The sequence below is a fragment of the Ranitomeya imitator genome, chromosome 7 (assembly GCF_032444005.1).
Source record: "Ranitomeya imitator isolate aRanImi1 chromosome 7, aRanImi1.pri, whole genome shotgun sequence".
Classification (NCBI taxonomy): Eukaryota; Metazoa; Chordata; class Amphibia; order Anura; family Dendrobatidae; genus Ranitomeya; species Ranitomeya imitator.
Window position 1 is genome coordinate 3,703,998 of NC_091288.1, and position 21,502 is coordinate 3,725,499.

The following is a 21,502-nucleotide window of genomic DNA, read 5'->3' on the forward strand; positions in this document are numbered from 1 at the left end:
TGTACAGCGTTTTCTGCCACATTGTTTCCTTCCAACAGACTTACCATTGAGGTGCCTTGATACAGCACTCTGGGAACAGCCTATTTGTTGAGAAATTTCTTTCTGGGTCTTACCCTCTTGCTTGAGGGTGTCAATGATGGCCTTCTTGACATCTGTCAGGTCGCTAGTCTTACCCATGATGGGGGTTTTGAGTAATGAACCAGGCAGGGAGTTTATAAAAGCCTCAGGTATCTTTTGCATGTGTTTAGAGTTAATTAGTTGATTCAGAAGATTAGGGTAATAGGTCGTTTAGAGAACCTTTTCTTGATATGCTAATTTATTGAGACAGGTTTTTTGGGTTATCAGGAGTTGTATGCCAAAATCATCAGTATTAAAACAATAAAAGACCTGACAAATTTCAGTTGGTGGATAATGAATCTATAATATATGAAAGTTTAATTGTAATCATTACATTATGGTAAATAATGACATTTAACACTATATGCTAATTTTTTGAGAAGGACCTGTATAATGGGGGTCCGCCATCTAGTAGCACAACATGGAGGCAGCTGGATATTATATTATACTGCTCTCTAATCTCATCAGGACGGTGCAGCCCGAGAAGCAGAACTCACCCAAAGGGCGACTTCAGGGCGGACACCGACCATATGGGGCGTCCCGTAAGAGGAAGCATTTGCGGAGTCTGCAGCAAAGCGCATCACAGGTAATTCGTCCGTCACAGCCGCTGTCACATTGACCACCGTCACACTGACCACCCTCACACTGACCACCGTCACGCTGACCACCCTCACACTGACCACCGTCATGCTGACCAGCCTCACACTGAATACCATCACGCTGACCACCGTCTTGCTGACCACCCTCACACTGACCACCCTCACTCTGACCACCCTCACACTGACCACCGTCACGCTGACCACCCTCACACTGACTGCTGTAGTGCAGCAGTAGCACTCTATGCATGATGAGGCAGTGATCCAGCAAAGGTCAAAGCAAAACGTCTCTTTAATGTTCAGCTAAAAAAAAAACTGCACACGATATCCTCCGGATCGCAGCCGGGAACCATATCCTCCAGTTTACAGTCACTAAACACGCCAGTCCACCTCATGAAACCAGTTGCCATGGGCAACTGCACCGCTGTGTACACTGTGGGGTGCCAGGCTTTTCAGCTGCCTTGGCCGTTTGGCTCCTCTGGCCTGTGTTTCCTCACACAGGTGGAGCTCTGCAGAGCCTCCTGCTCTGTACTCCTCCAAAAACCAGACTGACACTGACTGTGACCCTGAAACACCCAAACTCTATACTGCAGGGTTTTTAACTCGCAACCTGTGGCCTTCAGCCACATGGAAAACCCTGCCAGGAATGAAAAAGACTGCACACTACCATCCTGTAGTTCATTTCAACAAAAAAGCCCAGAACAGGTTTTCCCTAAATCTGTCTTGGACAATCATCATGTCCAAGACCTATACTCACTTTAGCCTGCATTGCAACCACAGCTACGCCTGTGACTGCAACTCCCTCTCATGGCCGCAATACACCTCCGTGCGCATCCTGGGGGGGAACACACAGCGACCATCACATGTAGCACCAGTCACTGCCTCACACCGCCGTCACACTGACCGCCGTCACACTGACCACCGTCACACTGACCGCCGTCACACTGACCGCCGTCACACTGACCACTCACTTGTCCACTGCAGGTCACAGAGTTCCAGAAGCTGAGATTTCCCGTGAATCTCTCCAATCCTCATGCTGTGTCCACCATTCTAAACCAGCAGTCGGGAAAGCTGAGCGCCAGAGACCTGCGGGGAGGTAACACCACGATGAGGGCTGTAGTATTCACGGACTCACTGTTTCATCACCTCTTATCCTCCAGTCACCTCAAGAGCTGCAGTCACTATTCTGCTGCTACATCAGATCTTATCCTCCAGTCACCTCCAGAGCTGCGGTCTGCCTTTCTTTTTTGGTTATCTCGGTGTTCAGTGCTTGGGCAGGGTATGTGGCGGTTTACTTTATGTTGATTACGGGTGAACAATATGCCCCATAATGCACTGCACAAATACATTGCAGACAGTAAACATATCACTGAGTTTGCAGCTCTGGATGTGACTCGAGTAGAACCTCCGTATTAGAGCAAGGGGACAGAATCTGGCGATCATTGTGGGGCGGAGCGGTAACTTTTCAGACATGATTTGGCTGCAGCTCTGGATGTGACTGGAGCAGGGGACACGGAGGCTGGTGTGTGGCCCTGGCAAGGCGTCTTCGGCTCCATCGTTCTTTCTTGCTCAGCAGGAATCTCACACAAGAAGGTGAAGACTCGTCCGGAGAAGGAGACGCGGTTCCAGGAGCTGCTGCAGCAGAACGTGGCGGAGGAAGCGGCCAATCAGCTGCGATGGTGACTGCACTGCGGGGGATGGCAGGACGCTGCGGGGGGGCAGCAGGACGTGGTAGGGGTCAGCACACTGCAGGGGAGGCAGGACGCGGTGGGGGGGCAGCAGGACGTGGTAGGGGTCAGCACACTGCAGGGGAGGCAGGACGCTGCGGGGGGGCAGCAGGACGTGGTAGGGGTCAGCACACTGCAGGGGAGGCAGGACGCGGTGGGGGAGCGGCAGGACGTGGTAGGGGTCAGCACACTGCAGGGGAGGCAGGACGCGGTGGGGGAGCGGCAGGACGTGGTAGGGGTCAGCACACTGCAGGGGAGGCAGGACGCGGTGGGGGAGCGGCAGGACGCGGTAGGGGTCAGCACACTGCAGGGGAGGCAGGACGCGGTGGGGGGGCAGCAGGACACGGTAGGGGTCAGCACACTGCAGGGGAGGCAGGACGCGGTGGGGGGGCAGCAGGACGTGGTAGGGGTCAGCACACTGCAGGGGAGGCAGGACGCGGTGGGGGGGCAGCAGGACGTGGTAGGGGTCAGCACACTGCAGGGGAGGCAGGACGCGGTGGGGGGGCAGCAGGACGTGGTAGGGGTCAGCACACTGCAGGGGAGGCAGGACGCGGTGGGGGAGCGGCAGGACGCGGTAGGGGTCAGCACACTGCAGGGGAGGCAGGACGCGGTGGGGGGGCAGCAGGACACGGTAGGGGTCAGCACACTGCAGGGGAGGCAGCACACGGTGGGGGGGCAGCAGGACGTGGTAGGGGTCAGCACACTGCAGGGGAGGCAGGACGCGGTGGGGGGGCAGCAGGACGTGGTAGGGGTCAGCACACTGCAGGGGAGGCAGGACGCGGTGGGGGGGCAGCAGGACGTGGTAGGGGTCAGCACACTGCAGGGGAGGCAGGACGCGGTGGGGGGGCAGCAGGACACGGTAGGGGTCAGCACACTGCAGGGGAGGCAGGACGCGGTGGGGGAGCGGCAGGACGCGGTAGGGGTCAGCACACTGCAGGGTCGGCAGGACGCGGTGGAGGGCAGCACACTGCAGGGTCGGCAGGACGCGGTGGAGGGCAGCACACTGCAGGGTCGGCAGGACGCGGTGGAGGGCAGCACACTGCAGGGGAGGCAGGACGCGGTGGGGGGGCAGCAGGACGTGGTAGGGGTCAGCACACTGCAGGGGAGGCAGGACGCGGTGGGGGGGCAGCAGGACGTGGTAGGGGTCAGCACACTGCAGGGGAGGCAGGACGCGGTGGGGGGGCAGCAGGACGTGGTAGGGGTCAGCACACTGCAGGGGAGGCAGGACGCGGTGGGGGAGCGGCAGGACGCGGTAGGGGTCAGCACACTGCAGGGGCGGCAGGACGCGGTGGGGGGGCAGCAGGACGTGGTAGGGGTCAGCACACTGCAGGGGAGGCAGGACGCGGTGGGGGGGCAGCAGGACGTGGTAGGGGTCAGCACACTGCAGGGGAGGCAGGACGCGGTGGGGGGGCAGCAGGACGTGGTAGGGGTCAGCACACTGCAGGGGCGGCAGGACGCGGTGGGGGGGCAGCAGGACGTGGTAGGGGTCAGCACACTGCAGGGGAGGCAGGACGCGGTGGGGGGGCAGCAGGACGTGGTAGGGGTCAGCACACTGCAGGGGAGGCAGGACGCGGTGGGGGGGCAGCAGGACGCGGTAGGGGTCAGCACACTGCAGGGGAGGCAGGACGCGGTGGGGGGGCAGCAGGACGCGGTAGGGGTCAGCACACTGCAGGGGAGGCAGGACGCGGTGGGGGGGCAGCAGGACACGGTAGGGGTCAGCACACTGCAGGGGAGGCAGGACGCGGTGGGGGAGCGGCAGGACGCGGTAGGGGTCAGCACACTGCAGGGGCGGCAGGACGCGGTGGAGGGCAGCACACTGCAGGGGAGGCAGGACGCGGTGGGGGAGCGGCAGGACGCGGTAGGGGTCAGCACACTGCAGGGGCGGCAGGACGCGGTGGAGGGCAGCACACTGCAGGGGTGGCAGGATGCTGCGGGGGGTGGCAGGACGTGGTGGGCTGCAGGACACGGTGGGGGGGCGGCAGGACGCTGCATGGAGGCGGCAGGACGCGGTGGAGGGCAGCACACTGCAGGGGTGGCAGGACGCTGCGGGGGCGACAGGATGGTGGGGGGGCGGCAGGACGCTGCATGGGGGCGGCAGGATGCGGTGGGGGGCAGGACGCTGCGGCCGGGGATGCTCACAGGGCGGCTTTGCTACAGTAATATCCAGACTGGTCCATGTTACCTGCACTGAAACATTGTAACAAATCACCAGGACAGGTTGGAGGAGAAAGACTTGTAAACTGTGGATGCTACTGTCACAAAACCCCAGCTCTGAAAACTGTTGACTTTGTGCAGGTTTTCAGCCTTTTTTTTTGCTGACAGTGAAATTGAACATTTCTGTTCACATCTGAGGTGAATGTCGTGAATAGAATTTCCATGACTGATGGATCTGGCACAGGATGGACCCTCAGTGCCCCTGAAAACCACCATAACTCCAGTAACTCCCCAATACATACAAAACACACACGTAAAATGGCCACAACTTTAATTATATCCCGGATTGTGACAACCAGGAGTCGGGCAGAGTCCCGGATATTGTGATAGTTCAGCTGTCTGACCTACCGCCCAGGCAAGACAGCATCACCACACCACATACGTCAGGCGGCCCCCCGTAGCCGAGCCTGTCACCACCATGAGATGACCTACCGCCCAGGCAAGACAGCATCACCACACCACATCCGTCAGGCGGCCCCCCATAGCCGGGCCTGTCACCACCATGAGATCACCTACCGCCCAGGCAAGACAGCATCACCACACCACATCTTCAGGCGGCCCCCCATAGCCGAGCCTGTCACCACCATGAGATCACCTACCGCCCAGGCAAGACAGCATCACCACACCACATCTTCAGGCGGCCCCCCATAGCTGAGCCTGTCACCACCATGACATCACCTACCGCCCCAGGCCAGACAGCCGTAAAGCATCACCACACCACATCCTTCAGGCGGCCCCCCATAGCCGAACCTGTCACCACCATGACATCACCTACTGCCCAGGCCAGACAGCCATAAAGCATCACCACACCACATCCTTCAGGCGGCCCCCCATAGCCGAACCTGTCACCACCATGAGATCACCTACTGCCCAGGCCAGACAGCCATAAAGCATCACCACACCACATCCGTCAGGCGGCCCCCCATAGCCGAGCCTGTCACCACCATGAGATGACCTACCACCCCAGGCAAGACAGCATCACCACACCACATCCTTCAGGCGTCCCCCCATAGCCGAGCCTGTCACCACCATGAGATCACCTACCGCCCAGGCAAGACAGCATCACCACACCACATCCGTCAGGCGGCCCCCCATAGCCGAGCCTGTGACCACCATGAGATGACCTACTGCCCAGGCAAGACAGCATCACCACACCACATTCGTCAGGCGGCCCCCCATAGCCGAGCCTGTCACCACCATGAGATCACCTACCGCCCAGGCAAGACAGCATCACCACACCACATCTTCAGGCGGCCCCCCATAGCCGAGCCTGTCACCACCATGAGATGACCTACCACCCCAGGCCAGAGAGCCGTAAAGCATCACCACACCACATCCTTCAGGCGGCCCCCCATAGCCGAACCTGTCACCACCATGAGATCACCTACTGCCCAGGCCAGACAGCCATAAAGCGTCACCACACCACATCCTTCAGGCGGCCCCCCATAGCCGAGCCTGTCACCACCATGAGATCACCTACCGCCCCATGCCAGACAGCCGTAAAGCGTCACCATACCACATCCTTCAGGCGGCCCCCCATAGCCGAGCCTGTGACCACCATGAGATCACCTACCGCCCCATGCCAGACAGCCGTAAAGCATCACCACACCACATCCTTCAGGCGGCCCCCCATAGCCGAGCCTGTGACCACCATGAGATCACCTACCGCCCCATGCCAGACAGCCGTAAAGCGTCACCATACCACATCCCTCAGGCAGCCCCCCATAGCCGAGCCTGTGACCACCATGAGATCACCTACCGCCCCATGCCAGACAGCCGTAAAGCGTCACCATACCACATCCCTCAGGCAGCCCCCCATAGCCGAGCCTGTCACCACCATGAGATCACCTACCGCCTCAGGCCAGACAGCCCTAAATCGTCATCATACCACATCCCTCAGGCGGCCCCCCATAGCCGAGCCTGTGACCACCATGACATCACCTACCGCCCCAGGCCAGACAGCCGTAAATCGTCACCATACCACATCGTTCACACGGTCCCCCCATAGCCGAGCCTGTGACCACCATGACATCACCTACCGCCCCAGGCCAGACAGCCGTAAAGCGTCACCATACCACATCGTTCGCACGGCCCCCCATAGCCGAGCCTGTGACCACCATGAGATCACCTACCGCCCCAGGCCAGACAGCTGTAAAGCATCACCATACCACATCGTTCGCACGGCCCCCCATAGCCGAGCCTGTGACCTCCATGAGATCACCTACCGCCCCAGGCCAGACAGCTGTAAAGCATCACCATACCACATCGTTCGCACGGCCCCCCATAGCCGAGCCTGTGACCTCCATGAGATCACCTACCGCCCCAGGCCAGACAGCTGTAAAGCATCACCATACCACATCGTTCGCACGGCTCCCCATAGCCGAGCCTGTGACCTCCATGACATCACCTACCGCCCCAGGCCAGACAGCCGTAAAGCATCACCATACCACATCGTTCGCACGGCCCCCCATAGCCGAGCCTGTGACCACCATGAGATCACCTACTGCCCCAGGCCAGACAGCCGTAAAGCATCACCATACCACATCGTTCACACGGTCCCCCATAGCCGAGCCTGTGACCTCCATGAGATCACCTACTGCCCCAGGCCAGACAGCCGTAAAGCATCACCATACCACATCGTTCGCACGGCCCCCCATAGCCGAGCCTGTGACCTCCATGACATCACCTACTGCCCCAGGCCAGACAGCCGTAAAGCATCACCATACCACATCGTTCGCACGGCTCCCCATAGCCGAGCCTGTGACCTCCATGACATCACCTACTGCCCCAGACCAGACAGCCGTAAATCGTCACCATACCACATCCTTCACACGGTCCCCCCATAGCCGAGCCTGTGACCTCCATGACATCACCTACTGCCCCAGGCCAGACAGCCGTAAAGCATCACCATACCACATCGTTCGCACGGCCCCCCATAGCCGAGCCTGTGACCTCCATGACATCACCTACTGCCCCAGACCAGACAGCCGTAAATCGTCACCATACCACATCCTTCACACGGTCCCCCCATAGCCGAGCCTGTGACCTCCATGACATCACCTACCGCCCCAGGCCAGACAGCCGTAAAGCGTCACCATACCACATCCTTCACACGGTCCCCCCATAGCCGAGCCTGTGACCACCATGACATCACCTACCGCCCCAGGCCAGACAGCCGTAAAGCGTCACCATACCACATCGTTCTCACGGCTCCCCATAGCCGAGCCTGTGACCTCCATGACATCACCTACCGCCCCAGGCCAGACAGCTGTAAATCGTCACCATACCACATCGTTCGCACGGCTCCCCATAGCCGAGCCTGTGACCTCCATGACATCACCTACTGCCCCAGGCCAGACAGCCGTAAAGCGTCACCATACCACATCGTTCACACGGCTCCCCATAGCCGAGCCTGTGACCTCCATGACATCACCTACTGCCCCAGGCCAGACAGCCGTAAAGCATCACCATACCACATCGTTCGCACGGCTCCCCATAGCCGAGCCTGTGACCACCATGAGATCACCTACCGCCCCAGGCCAGACAGCCGTAAAGCATCACCATACCACATCGTTCGCACGGCCCCCCATAGCCGAGCCTGTGACCTCCATGACATCACCTACTGCCCCAGGCCAGACAGCCGTAAAGCGTCACCATACCACATCGTTCACACGGCTCCCCATAGCCGAGCCTGTGACCTCCATGACATCACCTACCGCCCCAGGCCAGACAGCCGTAAAGCATCACCATACCACATCGTTCGCACGGCCCCCCATAGCCGAGCCTGTGACCACCATGAGATCACCTACCGCCCCAGGCCAGACAGCCGTAAAGCGTCACCATACCACATCGTTCGCACGGCCCCCCATAGCCGAGCCTGTGACCTCCATGAGATTTTACATCCTATGCTAGATCTGATTCGTCCACCATAACTTCCACCTGACTCCTGAACCTCAGGTGTGACAATTAACATAAAAGACCAATTCAAAGATGTGAACATATAAACTAGACCCCCACATACATGACTTATAAAGAGTCATCCTACAGTGCTCAGGAGGAGAAGTCTCCTGTGGAGGAAACCTCTAGGGGACCATGGCTGAAGATGGCTCTTCCCTTGGTCTTATGCTGTTACTATCCATAATATACCAAGACCTGGAACACTATATGCCTGGTGATATAACAACTACAATGAGACACTCATCACCAAGTAATGCAGAAGTAACACCTGTAGGACTGACGGAGATAAGAGAGGCATGTCTCCCCTGGTGGACCCCACCTCCAGCAAGCATCAGGCACAGTGCTCCTCCCAACTCTACAGGAACCCCCTATCTAAAAACTGCAGGCCTGCTTTATGGGTCTGCCCCTCCCCCCAGTCATGTTTCCTCCTCCGGGGCCCCAGTATAGAGATATATCACAAAGGGATATACGCCCCAGTGTAGTGATATATCACGGGGATATACGCCCCAGTGTAGTGATATATCACAGGGGGATATATGCCCCAGTGTACAGATATATCACAGGGGGATATACGCCCCAGTGTAGTGATATATCACAGGGGGATATATGCCCCAGTGTACAGATATATCACAGGGGGATATACGCCCCAGTGTAGAGATATATCACAAAGGGATATACGCCCCAGTGTAGTGATATATCACGGGGATATACGCCCCAGTGTAGAGATATATCACAGGGGGATATACGCTCCAGTGTAGTGATATATCACGGGGATATACGCCCCAGTGTAGTGATATATCACAGGGGGATATACGCTCCAGTGTAGTGATATATCACGGGGATATACGCCCCAGTGTAGTGATATATCACAGGGGGATATACGCCCCAGTGTAGTGATATATCACAAGGGGATATACGCTCCAGTGTAGTGATATATCACGGGGATATACGCCCCAGTGTAGTGATATATCACGGGGATATACGCCCCAGTGTAGAGATATATCACAGGGGGATATACGCCCCAGTGTAGTGATATATCACGGGGATATACGCCCCAGTGTAGTGATATATCACGGGGATATACGCCCCAGTGTAGTGATATATCACAGGGGGATATACGCTCCAGTGTAGTGATATATCACAGGGGGATATACGCCCCAGTATAGAGATATATCACAAAGGGATATACGCCCCAGTGTAGTGATATATCACGGGGATATACGCCCCAGTGTAGTGATATATCACAGGGGGATATACGCCCCAGTGTAGTGATATATCACAGGGGGATATACGCTCCAGTATAGAGATATATCACAAAGGGATATACGCCCCAGTGTAGTGATATATCACAGGGGGATATATGCTCCAGTGTAGTGATATATCACAGGGGGATATACGCCCCAGTGTAGTGATATATCACAGGGGGATATACGCCCCAGTATAGAGATATATCACAAAGGGATATACGCCCCAGTGTAGTGATATATCACAGGGGGATATACGCCCCAGTATAGAGATATATCACAAAGGGATATACGCCCCAGTGTAGTGATAAATCACAGGGGGATATACGCCCCAGTGTAGAGATATATCACAGGGGGATATACACCCCAGTGTAGAGATATATCACAGGGGGATATACTCTCCAGTGTAGTGATATATCACAGGGGGATATACTCTCCAGTGTAGTGATATATCACAGGGGGATATACGCCCCAGTGTAGTGATATATCACAGGGGGATATACGCCCCAGTGTAGAGATATATCACAGGGGGATATACGCCCCAGTGTAGAGATATATCACAGGGGGATATACACCCCAGTGTAGAGATATATCACAGGGGGATATACTCTCCAGTGTAGTGATATATCACAGGGGGATATACTCTCCAGTGTAGTGATATTTCACAGGGGGATATACGCCCCAGTGTAGTGATATATCACAGGGGGATATACGCCCCAGTGTAGTGATATATCACAGGGGGATATACGCCCCAGTGTAGTGATATATCACAAAGGGATATACGCCCCAGTGTAGTGATATATCACAGGGGGATATACGCCCCAGTGTAGTGATATATCACAGGGGGATATACGCCCCAGTGTAGAGATATATCACAGGGGGATATACGCCCCAGTGTAGAGATATATCACAGGGGGATATACACCCCAGTGTAGTGATATATCACAGGGGGATATACGCCCCAGTGTAGTGATATATCACAGGGGGATATACGCTCCAGTGTAGTGATATATCACAGGGGGATATACGCCCCAGTGTAGTGATATATCACAGGGGGATATACGCCCCAGTGTAGTGATATATCACAAAGGGATATACGCCCCAGTGTAGTGATATATCACAGGGGGATATACGCCCCAGTGTAGTGATATATCACAGATGGATATACGCCCCAGTGTAGTGATATATCACAGGGGGATATACACCCCAGTGTAGTGATATATCACAGGGGGATATACGCCCCAGTGTAGTGATATATCACAGGGGGATATACGCTCCAGTGTAGTGATATATCACAGGGGGATATACGCCCCAGTGTAGTGATATATCACAGGGGGATATACGCCCCAGTGTAGTGATATATCACAAAGGGATATACGCCCCAGTGTAGTGATATATCACAGGGGGATATACGCCCCAGTGTAGTGATATATCACAGGGGGATATACGCTCCAGTGTAGTGATATATCACAAAGGGATATACGCCCCAGTGTAGTGATATATCACAGGGGGATATACGCTCCAGTGTAGTGATATATCACCAGGGGATATACGCCCCAGTGTAGAGATATATCACAGGGGGATATACGCCCCAGTGTAGTGATATATCACGGGGATATACGCCCCAGTGTAGTGATATATCACGGGGATATACGCCCCAGTGTAGTGATATATCACCAGGGGATATACGCCCCAGTGTAGAGATATATCACAAAGGGATATACGCCCCAGTGTAGTGATATATCACGGGGATATACGCCCCAGTGTAGTGATATATCACGGGGATATACGCCCCAGTGTAGTGATATATCACAGGGGGATATACGCTCCAGTGTAGAGATATATCACAGGGGGATATACGCCCCAGTGTAGAGATATATCACAAAGGGATATACGCCCCAGTGTAGAGATATATCACAAATAATAATAATAATAATAATCTTTATTTTTATATAGCGCTAACATATTCCGCAGCGCTTTACATTTTGCACACATTATCATCACTGTCCCCGATGGGGCTCACAATCTAAATTCCCTATCAGTATGTCTTTGGAATGTGGGAGGAAACCGGAGTGCCCGGAGGAAACCCACGCAAACACGGAGAGAACATACAAACTCTTTGCAGATGTTGTCCTGGGTGGGATTAGAACCCATGACCCCAGCGCTGCAAGGCTGCAGTGCTATCCACTGCACCACCGTGTTCCCATCAAAGGGATATATGCCCCAGTGTAGTGATATATCACCGGGGGATATACGCTCCAGTGTAGAGATATATCACCGGGGGATATACTCTCCAGTGTAGAGATATATCACGGGGGGATATACGCTCCAGTGTAGAGATATATCACAGGGGGATATATGCCCCAGTGTAGTGATATATCACAAAGGGATATACGCTCCAGTGTAGAGATATATCACAGGGGGATATACGCTCCAGTGTAGAGATATATCACAGGGGGATATACGCTCCAGTGTAGAGATATATCACAGGGGGATATACGCTCCAGTGTAGTGATATATCACAGGGGGATATACGCCCCAGTGTAGAGATATATCACGGGGGGATATACGCTCCAGTGTAGAGATATATCACAGGGGGATATATGCTCCAGTGTAGAGATATATCACAAAGGGATATACGCCCCAGTGTAGTGATATATCACGGGGATATACGCCCCAGTGTAGTGATATATCACAGGTGGATATACGCCCCAGTGTAGAGATATATCACAGGGGGATATACGCTCCAGTGTAGAGATATATCACAGGGGGATATACGCTCCAGTGTAGAGATATATCACAGGGGGATATACGCTCCAGTGTAGTGATATATCACAGGGGGATATACACCCCAGTGTAGAGATATATCACAGGTGGATATGCGCTCCAGTGTAGAGATATATCACAGGGGGATATACGCCCCAGTGTTGTGATATATCACAGGGGGATATACGCCCCAGTGTAGAGCTATATCACAGGGGGATATACACCCCAGTGTAGTGATATATCACAGGGGGATATACGCCCCAGTGTAGAGATATATCACAGGGGGATATACGCTCCAGTGTAGTGATATATCACAGGGGGATATACGCTCCAGTGTAGTGATATATCACAGGGGGATATATGCTCCAGTGTAGAGATATATCACAGGGGGATATACGCTCCAGTGTAGTGATATATCACAGGGGGATATACACCCCAGTGTAGAGATATATCACAGGTGGATATGCGCTCCAGTGTAGAGATATATCACAGGGGGATATACGCCCCAGTGTTGTGATATATCACAGGGGGATATACGCCCCAGTGTAGAGCTATATCACAGGGGGATATACACCCCAGTGTAGTGATATATCACAGGGGGATATACGCCCCAGTGTAGAGATATATCACAGGGGGATATACGCTCCAGTGTAGTGATATATCACAGGGGGATATACGCTCCAGTGTAGTGATATATCACCGGGGGATATACGCCCCAGTGTAGTGATATATCACAGGGGGATATACGCCCCAGTGTAGAGATATATCACAGGGGGATATACGCTCCAGTGTAGAGATATATCACAGGGGGATATACACCCCAGTGTAGTGATATATCACAGGGGGATATACGCCCCAGTGTAGTGATATATCACAGGGGGATATACGCTCCAGTGTAGTGATATATCACCGGGGGATATACGCCCCAGTGTAGTGATATATCACAGGGGGATATACGCCCCAGTGTAGAGATATATCACAGGTGGATATACTCTCCAGTGTAGTGATATATCACAGGGGGATATACGCTCCAGTGTAGTGATATATCACAGGGGGATATACGCTCCAGTGTAGAGATATATCACAGATGGATATACGCCCCAGTGTAGTGATATATCACAGGGGGATATACGCTCCAGTGTAGTGATATATCACAGGGGGTATATACGCTCCAGTGTAGAGATATATCACAGGGGGATATACGCTCCAGTGTAGAGATATATCACAAAGGGGGATATACGCTCCAGTGTAGAGATATATCACAGGGGGATATACGCTCCAGTGTAGAGATATATCACAAAGTGGTATATACGCTCCAGTGTAGTGATATAACACAGGGGGATATACTCTCCAGTGTAGTGATATATCACCGGGGGATATACGCTCCAGTGTAGTGATATATCACAGGGGGATATACGCTCCAGTGTAGTGATATATCACAGGGGGATATACGCCCCAGTGTAGTGATATATCACAGGGAGATATACGCCCCAGTGTAGAGATATATCACAGGTGGATATACTCTCCAGTGTAGTGATATATCACCGGGGGATATACGCCCCAGTGTAGAGATATATCACAGGGGGATATACGCTCCAGTGTAGAGATATATCACAGGGGGATATACGCTCCAGTGTAGTGATATATCACAGGGGGATATACGCTCCAGTGTAGTGATATATCACAGGGGGATATACGCCCCAGTGTAGAGATATATCACAGGTGGATATACTCTCCAGTGTAGTGATATATCACAGGGGGATATACGCTCCAGTGTAGTGATATATCACAGGGAGATATACGCCCCAGTGTAGAGATATATCACAGGTGGATATACTCTCCAGTGTAGTGATATATCACCGGGGGATATACGCCCCAGTGTAGTGATATATCACAGGGGGATATACGCTCCAGTGTAGAGATATATCACCGGGGGATATACGCCCCAGTGTAGTGATATATCACAGGGGGATATACGCTTCAGTGTAGAGATATATCACAGGGGGATATACGCCCCAGTGTAGAGATATATCACAGGGGGATATACGCTCCAGTGTAGAGATATATCACCGGGGGATATACGCTCCAGTGTAGTGATATATCACAGGGGGATATACGCTCCAGTGTAGAGATATATCACAGGGGGATATACGCCCCAGTGTAGAGATATATCACAGGGGGATATACGCTCCAGTGTAGAGATATATCACAGGGGGATATACGCCCCAGTGTAGAGATATATCACAGGGGGATATACGCTCCAGTGTAGAGATATATCACAGGGGGATATACCCTCCAGTGTAGTGATATATCACAGGGGGATATACGCCCCAGTGTAGTGATATATCACAGGGGGATATACGCCCCAGTGTAGTGATATATCACAGGTGGATATACGCTCCAGTGTAGTGATATATCACAGGGAGATATACGCTCCAGTGTAGTGATATATCACAGGGCGATATACGCCCCAGTGTAGAGATATATCACAGGGAGATATACGCTCCAGTGTAGTGATATATCACAGGTGGATATACGCCCCAGTGTAGTGATATATCACAGGGGGATATACGCTCCAGTGTAGTGATATATCGCAGGGGGATATACGCTCCAGTGTAGTGATATATCACAGGGGGATATACGCTCCAGTGTAGAGATATATCGCAGGTGGATATACACCCCAGTGTAGAGATATATCACAGGGGGATATACACCCCAGTGTAGTGATATATCACAGGGGGATATACGCTCCAGTGTAGAGATATATCACAGGGGGATATACGCTCCAGTGTAGTGATATATCACAGGTGGATATACGCTCCAGTGTAGTGATATATCACAGGGGGATATACGCCCCAGTGTAGAGATATATCACAGGGGGATATACGCTCCAGTGTAGTGATATACCACAGGTGGATATACGCTCCAGTGTAGTGATATATCACAGGGGGATATACGCTCCAGTGTAGTGATATATCACAGGGGGATATACGCTCCAGTGTAGAGATACATCACAGGTGGATATACGCTCCAGTGTAGTGATATATCACAGGGGGATATACGCTCCAGTGTAGTGATATATCACAGGGGGATATACGCTCCAGTGTAGAGATACATCACAGGTGGATATACGCTCCAGTGTAGTGATATATCACAGGGGGATATACGCTCCAGTGTAGAGATATATCACAAAGGGGGATATACGCTCCAGGGTAGTGATTTATCGCAGGGGGATATACGCCCCAGTGTAGAGATATATCACAGGGGGATATACTCTCCAGTGTAGTGATATACCACAGGGGGATATACGCTCCAGTGTAGTAATATATCACAGGGGGTATATACTCTCTAGTGTAGTGATATATCACAGGGGGATATACTCTCCAGTGTAGAGATATATCACAGGGGGATATACGCTCCAGTGTAGTGATATAACACAGGGGGATATACTCTCCAGTGTAGTGATATATCACAGGGGGTATATACTCTCTAGTGTAGTGATATATCACAGGGGGATATACGCTCCAGTGTAGTGATATATCACAGGGGGTATATACTCTCCAGTGTAGTGATATAACACAGGGGGTATATACTCTCTAGTGTAGTGATATATCACAGGGAGATATACGCTCCAGTGTAGTGATATATCACAGGGGGATATACTCTCCAGTGTAGTGATATAACACAGGGGGATATACTCTCCAGTGTAGTGATATATCACAGGGGGTATATACTCTCTAGTGTAGTGATATATCACAGGGGGATATACGCTCCAGTGTAGTGATATAACACAGGGAGATATACTCTCCAGGGTAGTGATATACCACAGGGGAATATACGCTCCAGTGTAGTGATATACCACAGGAATGATATACAGTCCAGTGTAGTGATATATCACAGGGGGCTATACGCTCCAGGGTAGTGATATATCACAGGGGGTATATACTCTCCAGTGTAGTGATATACCACAGGGGAATATACGCTCCAGTGTAGTGATATACGACAGGAATGATATACAGTCCAGTGTAGTGATATATAGGACAGGGGATATACACTCCATTATACAGTAGTGCTATACTACTGGGGTGTATATACTTTCCAGTGTAGTGATATTTGTTGGAGGTATATATCCTCTTGTATAATGATATACTTTGGGGGTATATAGTGATATACAAGAGGTTCCCTCCTATTACTGTCAGGATTTCTGAGGGCTCAATTCTAGGTCCTCTTCTCCACTGTCGTAGTTCCTCATGGTTCAGTTCTGGGTCCTCTCCTCTTTACTGACGGGAGTTCCTTAGAGTTCAGTTCTAGATCCTCTTATTGTTGTGGTTCCTCAGGGTTCAGTTCTGGGTCCTCTTCTCTTTACTGACGGGAGTTCCTTAGAGTTCAGTTCTAGATCCTCTTATTGTCGTGGTTCCTCATGGTTCAGTGCTAGGTCCTCTCCTCTTTACTGACAGGAGTTCCTTAGAGTTCAGTTCTAGATCCTCTTATTGTCGTGGTTCCTCATGGTTCAGTACTAGGTCCTCTCCTCTCACTGTCTGGATTCCACAAGGATTCATTTCTAAATCATCTACTCTTATTGTCGGGGTTCCTCATGGTTCAGTGCTAGGTCCTCTCCTCTTTACTGACGGGAGTTCCTTAGAGTTCAGTTCTAGATCCTCTTATTGTCGTGGTTCCTCATGGTTCAGTTCTAGGTCCCCTCCTTTTATTGTCGGTGTTCCTCATGGCTCGCTAGTAGGTCCTCTCCTTTTTCTGTCAGAATTCCTAATGGCTCAGTTCTAGTTCCTCTCTTCTTACTATCAGGGTTAAATGTTTGATCCTCCCTTATTATCGGGGTTCCTCAGGGCTCCGTTCTAGGTGCTCTTCTCTTACTGTTGGGGTTCCTCAGTGTTGAGTTCTAGGTACTTGTGGTGAAATATGTGTGTATATATATACGTGTGCAGTGGACTATATATAGATTTATTGTGTCACTGGCAAATGTAACATCTCTCTTGAATGCTGGACTGAGAGTGGGGAGATAGATTAACCCTTGCAGGCACAACCCCAAGTGATGTGTGAGAGCGGACACGTGATGAATTAGTGACACCACGGAGTAAGGATCCGTGACAGTACTTTTTTCCTACTGTCAGGGTTCCTCAGGTTTCTTCTGTTGTTGTCGGGGTTCCTCAGAGAACAGTAATAGATCCTCTCCTTTTGTCGGCGTTCCTCAGGGTTCAGTCCTAGGTCCCTTCCCTTTCCTCTTACTATCTGGGTTCCTCACAGTTAAGTTCTAGGTCTTCTCTTATTGTCGTGGTTCCTTAGGGATCAGTTCTAGTTCCCCTCTTTTTGTCTGGGTTCCTCATTGTTCAGTGAGTCCTCTCCTCTTACTGTTGTGGTTCCTTAGGTTTCAGTTCTAGGTCCCCTCCTCTTACTGTCGCGGTTCCTCAGAGTTCAGTTCTAGGTCCTTTCCTCTCTCTGTCGGGGTTCCTCAGGGTTCAGTTCTAGGTCCCCTCTTCTTATTATCTTGGTTCCTCATTGTTCAGTAGTGGGCCCAATCCTCTTACTGTTGCGGTTCCTCAGAGCTCAGTCCTAGGTCCCCTTCTCTTACTGTCGGGGTTCATCAGAGCTAAATCCTAGGTCCCCTTCTTTCTCTCTATACATTTACCCTATTGGACAAACCATCACTAGATTCAGTTTCAGTACCATCTGTATGCTGATGACCCCAATTATATTCATTGTCTCCTGTCATCACCCCCATAACTACCGGGATTGTCTGTCCGCTGTCTCTAACATCATGTCCTCCCTTTGCCTAGCCCTGAATCTCTCCAAAACTCCCTCCACTAACATACTTGTGCCCGATATTGCATTTGTCTTGGGTGACTCAACCATAACTCCCCAGCAGCACGCTCGCTGTCTTGGGGTCATATTTGACACACAACTACCTTTCATTCCCTACATCAGATCACTCGCTCATGTCACCTACATCTCTTCATCTCTGTCTACCACCTACCCATCCTCTCCACAATGCTGCACTGCCCTACATCTCCTCATCTGTCTGCCACCACCCTACATCTCCTCCTTATCTCTATTACCACATACCTATCCTCTCCACAGCGCTGCAGCACCCTACATCTCCTCCTCGTCTCTGCCTATCTCCTATCCGTCCTCTCCACAGTGCTGCAGCACCCTACATCTCCTCATCTGTCTGCCACCACCCTACATCTCCTCCTTATCTCTATTACCACATAGCTGTCCTCTCCACAGTGCTGCAGCACCCTACATCTCCTCCTCGTCTCTGTCTATCTCCTATCCGTCCTCTCCACAGTGCTGCAGCACCCTACATCTCCTCCTCGTCTCTGCCTATCCCCTATCCGTCCTCTCCACAGTGCTGCAGCACCCTACATCTCCTCCTCGTCTCTGCCTATCGCCTATCCGTCCTCTCCACAGTGCTGCAGCACCCTACATCTCCTCCTCGTCTCTGCCTATCCCCTATCCGTCCTCTCCACAGTGCTGCAGCACCCTACATCTCCTCCTCGTCTCTGTCTATCTCCTATCCGTCCTCTCCACAGTGCTGCAGCACCCTACATCTTCTCTTCGTCTGTCTATCTCCTACCCGTCTTCTGCACAGTGCTGCAGCACCCTACATCTCCTCCTCGTTTCTGTCTATCTCCAATCCGTCCTCTCCACAGTGCTGCAGCACCCTACATCTCCTCCTCGTCTCTGCCTATCTCCTATCCGTCCTCTCCACAGTGCTGCAGCACCCTACATCTCCTCGTCTGTCTATCTCCTATCCGTCCTCTCCACAGTGCTGCAGCACCCTACATCTCCTCCTCGTCTCTGTCTATCTCCTATCCGTCCTCTCCACAGTGCTGCAATGCCCTACATCTCCTCCTCCTCTCTGTCTATCTCCTATCCGTCCTCTCCACAGTGCTGCAGCACCCTACATCTCCTCCTCCTCTCTGTCTATCTCCTATCCGTCCTCTCCACAGTGCTGCAGCACCCTACATCTCCTCCTCGTCTCTGTCTATCTCCTATCCGTCCTCTCCACAGTGCTGCAGCACCCTACATCTCCTCCTCATCTCTGTCTATCTCCTATCCGTCCTCTCCACAGTGCTGCAGCACCCTACATCTCCTCCTCATCTCTGTCTATCTCCTATCCATCCTCTCCACAGTGCTGCAGCACCCTACATCTCCTCCTCGTCTCTGTCTATCTCCTATCCGTCCTCTCCACAGTGCTGCAGCACCCTACATCTCCTCCTCATCTCTGTCTATCTCCTATCCGTCCTCTCCACAGTGCTGCAGCACCCTACATCTCCTCCTCATCTCTGTCTATCTCCTATCCGTCCTCTCCACAGTGCTGCAGCACCCTACATCTCCTCCTCGTCTGTCTATCTCCTATCCGTCCTCTCCACAGTGCTGCAGCACCCTACATCTCCTCCTCGTCTGTCTATCTCCTATCCATTCTCTCCACAGTGCTGCAACACCCTATATCTCCTCCTCGTCTGTCTATCTCCTATCTGTCCTCCCCACAGTGCTGCAGCACCCTACATCTCCTCCTCGTCTCTGTCTATCTCCTATCCATCCTCTCCACAGTGCTGCAGCACCCTACATCTCCTTCTCGTCTGTCTATCTCCTATCTGTCCTCCCCACAGTGCTGCAGCACCCTACATCTCCTCCTCGTCTCTGCCTATCCCCTATCCGTCCTCTCCACAGTGCTGCAGCACCCTACATCTCCTCCTCGTCTCTGCCTATCGCCTATCCGTCCTCTCCACAGTGCTGCAGCACCCTACATCTCCTCCTCGTCTCTGCCTATCCCCTATCCGTCCTCTCCACAGTGCTGCAGCACCCTACATCTCCTCCTCGTCTCTGTCTATCTCCTATCCGTCCTCTCCACAGTGCTGCAGCACCCTACATCTTCTCTTCGTCTGTCTATCTCCTACCCGTCTTCTGCACAGTGCTGCAGCACCCTACATCTCCTCCTCGTCTCTGTCTATCTCCTATCCGTCCTCTCCACAGTGCTGCAGCACCCTACATCTCCTCCTCGTTTCTGTCTATCTCCTATCCGTCCTCTTCACAGTGCTGCAGCACCCTACATCTCCTCCTCGTCTCTGCCTATCTCCTATCCGTCCTCTCCACAGTGCTGCAGCACCCTACATCTCCTCGTCTGTCTATCTCCTATCCGTCCTCTCCACAGTGCTGCAGCACCCTACATCTCCTTCTCGTCTCTGTCTATCTCCTATCCGTCCTCTCCACAGTGCTGCAATGCCCTACATCTCCTCCTCCTCTCTGTCTATCTCCTATCCGTCCTCTCCACAGTGCTGCAGCACCCTACATCTCCTCCTCGTCTCTGTCTATCTCCTATCCGTCCTCTCCACAGTGCTGCAGCACCCTACATCTCCTCCTCGTCTCTGTCTATCTCCTATCCGTCCTCTCCACAGTGCTGCAGCACCCTACATCTCCTCCTCGTCTCTGTCTATCTCCTATCCGTCCTCTCCACAGTGCTGCAGCACCCTACATCTCCTCATCTCTGTCTATCTCCTATCCGTCCTCTCCACAGTGCTGCAGCACCCTACATCTCCTCCTCATCTCTGTCTATCTCCTATCCGTCCTCTCCACAGTGCTGCAGCACCCTACATCTCCTCCTCGTCTGTCTATCTCCTATCCGTCCTCTCCACAGTGCTGCAGCACCCTACATCTCCTCCTCGTCTGTCTATCTCCTATCCATTCTCTCCACAGTGCTGCAACACCCTACATCTCCTCCTCGTCTGTCTATCTCCTATCCGTCCTCTCCACAGTGCTGCAGCACCCTACATCTCCTCCTCGTCTGTCTATCTCCTATCCATTCTCTCCACAGTGCTGCAGCACCCTATATCTCCTCCTCGTCTGTCTATCTCCTATCTGT

General features: G+C 52.6%; 1 protein-coding gene across 1 annotated transcript in view; it reads left to right on the plus strand.

Annotated features, from left to right (window-relative positions):
* Positions 1–21,502, plus strand: part of CFAP221 (cilia and flagella associated protein 221) — a 204,972-nt gene that overhangs the window by 97,922 nt on the left and 85,548 nt on the right. Inside the window, exons 9-11 of the mRNA XM_069732565.1 lie at positions 586–703; positions 1,698–1,809; positions 2,287–2,392. Of these exons, the coding sequence (XP_069588666.1) occupies positions 586–703; positions 1,698–1,809; positions 2,287–2,392 (336 nt within the window). The remainder of the gene's footprint in view (positions 1–585; positions 704–1,697; positions 1,810–2,286; positions 2,393–21,502) is intronic.